The sequence below is a fragment of the Eriocheir sinensis genome, chromosome 24 (assembly GCF_024679095.1).
Source record: "Eriocheir sinensis breed Jianghai 21 chromosome 24, ASM2467909v1, whole genome shotgun sequence".
In the NCBI taxonomy this organism is placed as follows: domain Eukaryota; kingdom Metazoa; phylum Arthropoda; class Malacostraca; order Decapoda; family Varunidae; genus Eriocheir; species Eriocheir sinensis.
Window position 1 is genome coordinate 4,259,159 of NC_066532.1, and position 10,000 is coordinate 4,269,158.

Consider the following 10,000-nt stretch of genomic DNA (forward strand, 5'->3'; position numbering starts at 1 on the left):
ACTCTTTCATCAACTAACTAAGCAACCCAGAACTCTATCCTGTCTTGTACTGTTCTTATTTATCTCATGTTGTCATATCCTCCTTCTGTCCTTGCTTCTTTAATATATTTCATTCGATATTTCACATAGAACTCTTTATAATTAAAAACAAAATAACCCAGAACTCTTTATGCTGTCTTCTACTGTTCTTGGTTATGTCATGTCACGTCCTCCCTCTGTTCTTCATGTTTCTTTTACTTTTTATTTCATTCGATATCTCCACTCAGAACTCTTTAATCAACCAAACAAACACCTCTCTTGAAATAAAAAAAACAAAACAACCTAGAACTCTTTATTTATTTACTGTTCTTGGTTGTCTCATTTCATTTCCTCCTTCTGTTCTCAATGTTTCTTTTACTTTACTCTTTATTTCATTCGATATCTCCACTCAGAACTCTTTAATCAACTAAGTAAACGCCTCTCTTTAAATAAAAACAAAACAACCTAGAACTTTATTTGTTTACTGTTCTTGGTTGTCTCATTTAATTTCCTCCTTCTGTTCTCAATGTTTCTTTTATTTTACTCTTTATTTCATTCGATATTTCCACACAGAACCCTTTAAATAAAAACAAAACCTAGAACTCTTTATTTGTTTACTATTCTTGGTTGTCTCATTTCATTTCCTCCTTCTGTTCTCAATGTTTCTTTTACTTTACTCTTTATTTCATTCGATATCTCCACTCAGAACTCTTTAAATAAAAACAAAACCTAGAACTCTTTATTTGTTTACTATTCTTGGTTGTCTCATTTCATTTCCTCCTTCTGTTCTCAATGTTTCTTTTACTTTACTCTTTATTTCATTCGATATCTCCTCACAGAACCCTTTAAATAAAAACAAAACCTAGAACTCTTTATTTGTTTACTGTTCTTGGTTGTCTCATTTCATTTCCTCCTTCTGTTCTCAATGTTTCTTTTACTTTACTCTTTATTTCATTCGATATCTCCTCACAGAACCCTTTAAATAAAAACAAAACCTAGAACTCTTTATTTGTTTACTGTTCTTGGTTGTCTCATTTCATTTCCTCCTTCTGTTCTCAATGTTTCTTTTACTTTACTCTTTATTTCATTCGATATCTCCTCACAGAACCCTTTAAATAAAAACAAAACTTAGAACTCTTTATTTGTTTACTATTCTTGGTTGTCTCATTTCATTTCCTCCTTCTGTTCTCAATGTTTCTTTTACTTTACTCTTTATTTCATTCGATATTTCCACACAGAGCTCTTTAATCAACTAAGCAAACGCCTCTCTTTAAATAAAAACAAAACAACCTAGAACTTTATTTATTTACTGTTCTTGGTTGTCTCATTTAATTTCCTCCTTCTGTTCTCAATGTTTCTTTTACTTTACTCTTTATTTCATTCGATATCTCCACTCAGAACTCTTTAAATAAAAACAAAACCTAGAACTCTTTTATTTGTTTACTGTTCTTGGTTGTCTCATTTAATTTCCTCCTTCTGTTCTCAATGTTTCTTTTACTTTACTCTTTATTTCATTCGATATTTCCACACAGAGCTCTTTAAATAAAAACAAAACCTAGAACTCTTTATTTGTTTACTGTTCTTGGTTGTCTCATTTCATTTCCTCCTTCTGTTCTCAATGTTTCTTTTATTTTACTCTTTATTTCATTCGATATTTCCACATAGAACTCTTTAAATAAAAACAAAACCTAGAACTCTTTATTTGTTTACTGTTCTTGGTTGTCTCATTTCATTTCCTCCTTCTGTTCTCAATGTTTGTTTTATTTTACTCTTATTTCATTCGATATTTCCACTCAGAACTCTTTAATCAACCAAACAAACGCCACTCTTTAAATAAAAACAAAACCTAGAACTTTATTTATTTACTGTTCTTGGTTGTCTCATTTAATTTCCTCCTTCTGTTTTTAATGTTTGTTTTATTTTACTCTTATTTCATTCGATATCTCCACTCAGAACTCTTTAATCAACCAAACAAACGCCTCTCTTTAAATAAAAACAAAACAACCTAGAACTTTACTTATTTACTGTTCTTGGTTGTCTCATTTAATATCCTCCTTCTGTTCTCAATGTTTCTTTTATTTTACTCTTTATTTCATTCGATATTTCCACATAGAACCCTTTAAATAAAAACAAAACCTAGAACTCTTTATTTGTTTTCTATTCTTGGTTGTCTCATTTCATTTCCTCCTTCTGTTCTCAATGTTTCTTTTATTTTACTCTTTATTTCATTCGATATCTCCACACAGAGCTCTTTAATCAACTAAGCAAACGGAAACTGAAACTCGCGCCACACAAGGAATACCTGTACAAGCAGCGACGAAAGAAACATCAGTGATAGCTGGACACTCACTGGCGGCAATCATCTCGCCCCTGTGGTTGGTCCAGTAGTTGATGGAACGCGGGAAGGCCTCCGTGTTGCACTGGAGGGTCGCTGACTCCCCCCGCCGCGCGCCTTCCAGCTGGTTCGGGATCCACAGCATTGGCGGGACTGCATCGCGCCACCCGCCAGGCCGTCACCAGCAAGCGCCGCAGTCACCCCCGCGAGTATCAAGGGAGAGAGAAAGAAAACGGGCGTGAGGTTGAGGTTTCTGGGGTTGTTGTATGGCTTGTGTTAGGTTGGACTTTTTAGTGTCCTTTTTGGGGGGTTAAGGTTTTGGTGATGTTCAGATAAGAGTGTTAAAAAACAGTGTGAAAATGGATGCAGGTTTGTGAGGTTGCTTCGTTGGGTTGGGTCAGGTTGGTTTGTGTTTCGTGTTTGTTTGGGGTTTGAGGTTTTGCTGAGGTTGAAATAAGATTGAAGAAAAGGACACGAAGGAGAAGGAGGATGATCAAGAACAAGGGGATTAGAACAGGATCGGATCAAGTACTCACACTGAAGATTGAAGAAAAGGAACATGAAGGAAAAGGAGCAGGATCAAGAACAAGGGGGTTAGAACAGGATCGGATCAAGTACTCACACTGAAGCTTGAAGAAAAGAAACATGAAGGAAAAGGAGCAGGATCAAGAACAAGGGGGTTAGAGCAGGATCGGATCAGGTACTTGCACTGAAGCTTGAAGAAAAGGAACATGAAGGAAAAGGAGCAGGATCAAGAACAAGGGGATTAGAGCAGGATCGGATCAGGTACTCACACTGAAGATTGAGAAAAAGGAATTTGAAGGAGAAGGAGCAGGATTAAAAACAAGGGGATTATACCAGGATCGGATCAGGTACTCAGGAAAATGAAGGAGAAGGAGGATGATTAAGAACAAGGGGATTAGAACTGGATCGGATCAGGTACTCACACTGAACCTTGAGCTGGATCCTCTTGCTGACGGAGGGTTGGATGCCGTTGGAGGCCACGCAGAGGTAGGCGCCCATGTGGAGTCGAGACACCTTGCCAATGGTCAGCGTCTGTCCCTCCAAAACCTTGACGGCTGTACCGGGACGGGGAGGGCGAGGTGAGCAGTGACAGATAGACAGATAGATAGACAGAGAGACAGACATAAGCAGACACACCTACCTACATACCTAAGTACAGAGACAGACAGACAAAGGTAGAATGAAAGACAATGGGGAGGGCGTTGTTAGTAGAGACAGACAGACGGACAGGTAGTTAGGTAGACAGATAGAGAGAAATATACATACATACATACATACATACATACATACATACATACATACACACACGGACAGACAGACAGACAGAAAAAGACAGACAGGTTAGCAGAGACGGACAGATGGACAGGTATATAGATAGACAGACAGACAGAAATAGACATACACACACACACACACACACACACACACACACACACACACACACACACACACACACACACACACACACACACACACGAACAGACAGACAGACATAGACAGACAGGTAAAAAAGACAAAAACATTAAACACACACACACACACACACACACACACACACACACACACACACACACACACACACACACACACACACACACACACACACACACACACACACACGAACAGACAGACAGACAGACAGACATAGACAGACAGGTAAAAAAGACAAAAACATTAAACACACACACACACACACACACACACACACACACACACACACACACACACACACACACACGAACAGACAGACAGACAGACAGACATAGACAGACAGGTAAAAAAGACAAAAACATTAAACACACACACACACACACACACACACACACACACACACACACACACACACACACACACACACACACACACACACACACACACACACACACACACACACACACACACACACACACAAACACAAACACACACACACACATGTGCACCAATCAATCCTATAGCCACAATCTCCCAAAATTTTAAGAAGCAGTCGAAGTAAAAAGAGAAAACATAGATGCAACTTAACTAGACAAACACGCATACACAGACACCCCTACACCCCTTCCCTAACACCCCATCTCCCCCCCAACTCACCCCCCTAGTTAACATCCCCCTGTAATCCGACTCACACACATACACACACACACCTCGCGCCTCTCACAGCCCATTTCCCTCCGTCCCTTATTTACAGCGGCAATATCTTTTCCCGCGTGCCAGGGTAAGGCTTGTGGGGGAGAGCCGAGGCATGAGGGATAGTACTTGGTGGCTCTGATATACGAGACAAGGAAATCCAGCCACGGAGCCACCGCTAATACACGCGAGGGAAGATCTGGTAGTTGAATTAAGATGCGGGGGAGCCTTGTGTGTAGAAATCTCCCTCCCTCGCTCCCTCCCTCTCTCTCGCGGTTTAGGTGAGGTACTTTACTTGTGCTTATAATTATCGGTGGACGGGTTGTGGTGGTTGTTGTTGTTGGTGGTGGTGTTGGTGGTTGTTTTGATGTGACCTGTTCTTTGTTTTAGTGTTTTCTTTTGTAATTTAGTTCTTTTGGTGTTGTTGTTGTTGGTGGTGGTGTTGGTGGTTTTGATGTGACGATACCTTGTTCTTTGTTTTAGTGTTTACTTTTATAATTTAGTTCTTTTGGTGTTGTTGTTGGTGGTGGTGATGTTATTGATGCAACTCGATATCTTGTCCTCTGCTTAGTGTTCTCCTTCATAATCAGAGGTTTTGTGTTCCTCTTATAACTCCATACCGTGTCACCCTAATAGATTCTTTCAACTGGAGGTGTCTTAGTAGGATGAACTATAAGTGTGATAATGAGAATGCTAATGCTAAGTGATGAAGGTCGTGACTGAGGAAAAGAAGCAAGAGAACGAGAGCGATGTGAAAGAAAGCGTGAATGTTTGGAAGGTATATCGAAGCGGGGAGGAAAAGAAAGAAGATACTGTCATAGGAGAGTAAAGGAGAGGTAAAGGAAGAGGCTGATTAGGAGGTCGTGACTAAGGAAAAGAAGCAAGAAGAGGAGAGCGATGTGAAAGAGAGAGTTAAGGTTTGGAAGGTATATCGAAACGGAGAGGAAATGAAAGAAAATATTGTCATAGGAGAGTAAAGGAGAGGTAAAGGAAGAGGCTGCTTAGAAGGTCGTCACTGAGGAAAAGAAGCAAGAAGAGGAGAGCGATGTGAAAGAGAGAGTTAAGGTTTGGAAGGAATATCGAAGCGGAGAGGAAAAGGAGGGAGATACTGTCATAGGAGAGTAAAGGAGAGGTAAAGGAAGAGGCTGATTAGGAGGTCGTGACTAAGGAAAAGAAGCAAAAAGAGGAGAACGATGCCAAAGAGAGAGTGAACGTTTGGAAGGTATGTCGTAGCGGAGAGGAAAAGAAAGAAAATATTGTCATGGGAGAGTAAAGGAGAGGTAAAGGAAGAGGCTGCTTAGAAGGTCGTCACTGAGGAAAAGAAGCAAGAAGAGGAGAGCGATGTGAAAGAGAGAGTGAACGTTTGGAAGGAATATCGAAGCTGAGAGGAAAAGAAAGAAAATATCGCCATAGGAGAGTAAAGGAGAGGTAAAGGAAGAGGCTGCTTAGAAGGTCGTGACTGAGGAAAAGAAGCAAGAAGAGGAGAGCGATGTCAAAGAGAGAGTGAAGGTTTGGAAGGAATATCGAAGCGGAGAGGAAAAGAAAGAAGATTGTCATGGGAGAGGCTGCTTTGCTAATCTTCCATGATATCTTTTTCTTTGGGTATTGTATTTCGTGTTCTCTCTCATGGCCACTCTACACTTATCAACAGCTGGAGGCAATTATTATAAGTTTTATGTTTAGAAAATGGGTTGTATCAAGCTCTAAAGCCAACACAGAAGACAGACAGACACACAAACACAGACAGGTAAAAAAGACAAAAACATGAAACACACACACACACACACAAGAAAGGAGAAAGAAAGAAGGATCTAATCATTTCAGAGGCGATTCGATACTCCCCTCGAGAAAGTTTAAGTCGTAGGAAGGAAGGGAGAGTAACTAAAGGCAATTGATAAGGGTTTGATGTTTGATGATGAGAGGAACAGTTAGCGGGCTTTTTTTTTTTTTTTTTTTTTTAAATCTTTTTGTTGCCCTTGAATTACTCTGTGCTGTAAAGTAATATAGGCAGCTAGATGTTTGATGATGAGAGCAACAGTTAGCGGGCTTTTTATTTTTTTTTTTTTTATTTTTTTTTATTTTTTTTTTTTTTACATCTTTTTGTTGCCCTTGAATTGCTCTCTGGACTGTAAAAAAAAATAGTCAACTAGAACTGTATTGGTTTCAACGAAGGATCTTGATTTACGAAATATTCCGTGCATGAAGACTATAATCCACGCTACTTTTTTTTCATCTTTTTGTTGCCCTTGAATTTCTCTTTGTGCTCTAAAAAAAGTAAAGGCAACTAGAGCTGTACTCGTTTCAATGAAGGATCTTGATTAACGATAAATATTCCGTGCATGAAGACTATAATCCACGCTACTTTTTTTTCATCTTTTTGTTGCCCTTGAATTTCTCTTTGTGCTCTAAAAAGTAAAGGCAACTAGAACTGTACTCGTTTCAATGAAGGATCTCGATTAACGATATATATTCCGTGCATGAAGACTATAATCCACGCTACTTTTTTTCATCTTTTTGTTGCCCTTGAATTTCTCTTTGTGCTCTAAAAAGTAAAGGCAACTAGAGCTGTACTCGTTTCAATGAAGGATCTCGATTAACGATATATATTCCATGCATGAAGACTATAATCCACGCTACTTTTTTTTCATCTTTTTGTCTCCCTTGAATTGCTCTCTTGTGCTGTAAATAAAAAATAGTCAACTAGAACTGTACTCGTTTCAATGAAGGATCTTGATTAACGATATATATTCCGTGCATGAAGACTATTATCCACGCTGCTCTTTTGTCTTCTTTTTTACATCTTTTTGTCTCCCTTGAATTGCTCTCTTGTGCTGTAAATAAAAAATAGTCAACTAGAACTGTACTGGTTTCAATGAAGGATCTTGATTAACGATATATTCCGTGCATGAAGACTATAATCCACGCTACTTTTTTTTCATCTTTTTGTTGCCCTTGAATTGCTCTCTTGTGCTGTAAATAAAAAAATAGTCAACTAGAACTGTACTGGTTTCAATGAAGGATCTTGATTAACGATATATATTCCGTGCATGAAGACCATTATCCACGCTCCTTTTTTTTCTTTCTTTGAGATGGAAACTTTTTTTCTTTCACGTGAAGGGGACCGACCAAGAACCCCTCCATGAAGTGTTAAATAAAAACCCGTAACACGCTTCTCCCATTAAGATGCACAGAGGAGGAGGAAAGAAGGATCTAATCGTTTCAGAGCCGTCTCGAATCTCAATACTCCCCTTAGTAGAATTTAAAGTCCATATTTTTAAACATCTTGGCATCTCAGTTCGTCTTTTTATTTTTTATATATTTATTTATTTATATTTTTTTACAGCTAAAGAAACAGCTCAAGGGCAACAAAAAAGCAACAAAAAAGCCTCTCGCAGTAAAAGTTCCTTGGGTTTTCATGGACTGTTTTGTGATACTTATGAGAGTTTTACACGAATTTTGGATCTTGAACGGGGAAGTTACCCATGAAAACCCGGCTAACATTCTCTGTGGCCGTAGAAAACAGCAGCAATGTCTTATCGCCTGTTTAAAATCACCCTCGTAGAAGTTCCTGGGATTTTCATGGACTGTTTTGTAATCCCAGTGATAGTATAACACGAATTTTGGATCTTGAGCGGGGAAATCATCCATGGAAACTCGGTTAATATTCTCTGTGGCCTTAGAAAATAGCAGTAATGTCTGATCGGCTATTGAAAATCACCCTCGTAGAAGTTCCTGGGATTTTCATGGACTGTTTTGTAATCCCAGTGATAGTATAACACGAATTTTGGATCTTGAGCGGGGAAGTCACCCATGAAAACCCGGCTAACATTCTCTGTGGCCTTAGAAAATAGCAGTAATGTCTGATCGCCTGTTTAAAAAGACTCGTAGAAGTTGCTGGGATATACATGGACTGTTTTGTGATCCCAGTGATAGTTTGACACGAATTTTGGATCTTGAGCGGGGAAATCATCCATGGAAACCCGGCTAACATTCTCTGTGGCCTTGTGAAATAGTTGTAATGGGAGCCTAATGTGTTTGAAAATATCGACCTAGGCCACAGGAAGGAGGAAACAGTAGGTGGAGGCAATCATTATGGGTTGTATCATAAGACATTTCGCCGCCCAAGAACACGTATTTGACAAGGCTTTCGTGGGAGTTGTGGGCATTTCCAGGAGTAGTTTTATGACCCTGGTGGTAGTTTGACCCTTCTTCTGTACCGTGAACCTAAAGAAACATATTTGACAAGGCTTTCGTGGGAGTTATGGGCATTTCCAGAAGTAGTTTTATGACCCTAGTGGTAATTTGAGCCTTCTTCTGCGCCGTGAACCTAAAGAAACATATTTGACAAGGTTTTCGTGGGAGTTGTGGGCATTTCCAGGAGTAGTTTTATGACCCTGGTGGTAGTTTGACCCTTCTTCTGTGCCGTGAACCTAAAGAAACATATTTGACAAGGCTTTCGTGTGAGTTGTGGGCATTTCCAGGAGTAGTTTTATGACCCTAGTGGTAATTTGAGCCTTCTTCTGTACCGTGAACCTAAAGAAACATATTTGACAAGGCTTTCGTGGGAGTTATGGGCATTTCCAGGAATAGTTTTATGACCCTGGTGGTAGTTTGACCCTTCTTCTGTACCATGAACCTAAAAAAACATATTTGACAAGGCTTTCGTGGGAGTTGTGGGCATTTCCAGGAGTAGTTTTATGACCCTGGTGGCAGTTTGACCCTTCTTCTGTACCGCGAACCTAAAGAAATACTCATTAGAACCCGACTGACCCTCTCTTTGACATTTAAAAATAGCTGATGTGAGAAGCGAAAGTGTCTCATAATTCCAACCTATGAGTTTTATGTTTAGAAAATGGGTTGTATCAAATTTTAAAGCCTACACAGAAGAGGAGAACGAAAGAAGGATCTAATCGTTTCAGAGGCGATTCGATACTCCCCTCGAGAAAGCTTAAGTCGTAGGAAGGAAGGGAGAGTAACTAAAGGCAATTAATGAGTGTTTGATGTTTAGTAAATAGGTATCATCATACTCTAAAGCCGAGCCAGGGTTGCAACGCCGTCCGGCCATCCAGTATTCACCAGGCAGGAATGTTGCATGGCCCTCCTTCGGCGCCATTCAGATACTCCGAAATATTCATGGCCGCCGAAGCTTCCATTGTGTTAACAGACATGACCCAAAAAATGTTCATGTCGGCTTCACGCGCCTCCGACAACATCTTCCAGTGAAACACGAAGCTTTGTTCAGGGTCCAACGTATGTAGCCTTGTCGAGACATTGTTTTGTGAAAAGAAACTTCGTAAGGTTAACTGTACGAAACTAAACTTGTCTCTTCGGCTGTCAAGAAAATGTTAGCTAAAATGAAGGGTACAGCACTGTCTAGAAATCCTGCCTAGTGTAAAAAGAAGGGTACAGCACTGTCTAGAAATCCTGCCTTGTGTAAAAAGAAGGGTACAGCACTGTCTAGAAATCCTGCCTAGTGTAAAAAGAAGGGTACAGCACTGT

The 10,000-nt window shown here is 39.7% G+C and overlaps 1 protein-coding gene and 1 long non-coding RNA gene across 7 annotated transcripts in view; both read right to left on the bottom strand.

Annotated features, from left to right (window-relative positions):
• Positions 1–10,000, bottom strand: part of LOC127002795 (neurotrimin-like) — a 176,029-nt gene that overhangs the window by 39,049 nt on the left and 126,980 nt on the right. For 4 of the 5 annotated variants that reach the window (XR_007756549.1, XM_050868998.1, XM_050869001.1 and 1 more), the window contains exons 6-7: positions 3,301–3,432; positions 2,321–2,506 (exon numbers count right to left, since the gene is read on the bottom strand). Coding sequence is in view for 4 of the 5 variants with exons in the window: in XM_050868998.1 (XP_050724955.1) it covers positions 2,321–2,506; positions 3,301–3,432 (318 nt within the window). In the remaining variant the exon portion in view is untranslated. The remainder of the gene's footprint in view (positions 1–2,320; positions 2,507–3,300; positions 3,433–10,000) is intronic. The other variant, XM_050869000.1, reaches the window with a different exon arrangement.
• On the bottom strand, positions 327–2,314 carry LOC127002796 (uncharacterized). Of its 2 annotated transcripts, none has more exons than XR_007756550.1 (3): positions 2,021–2,314; positions 1,581–1,864; positions 327–1,447 (listed from the first exon to the last, which is right to left on the bottom strand). It is a non-coding gene; the product is annotated as an uncharacterized LOC127002796 (long non-coding RNA). The 2 variants fall into 2 exon arrangements; XR_007756551.1 differs by having other exon boundaries at positions 327–1,439; positions 1,574–1,864.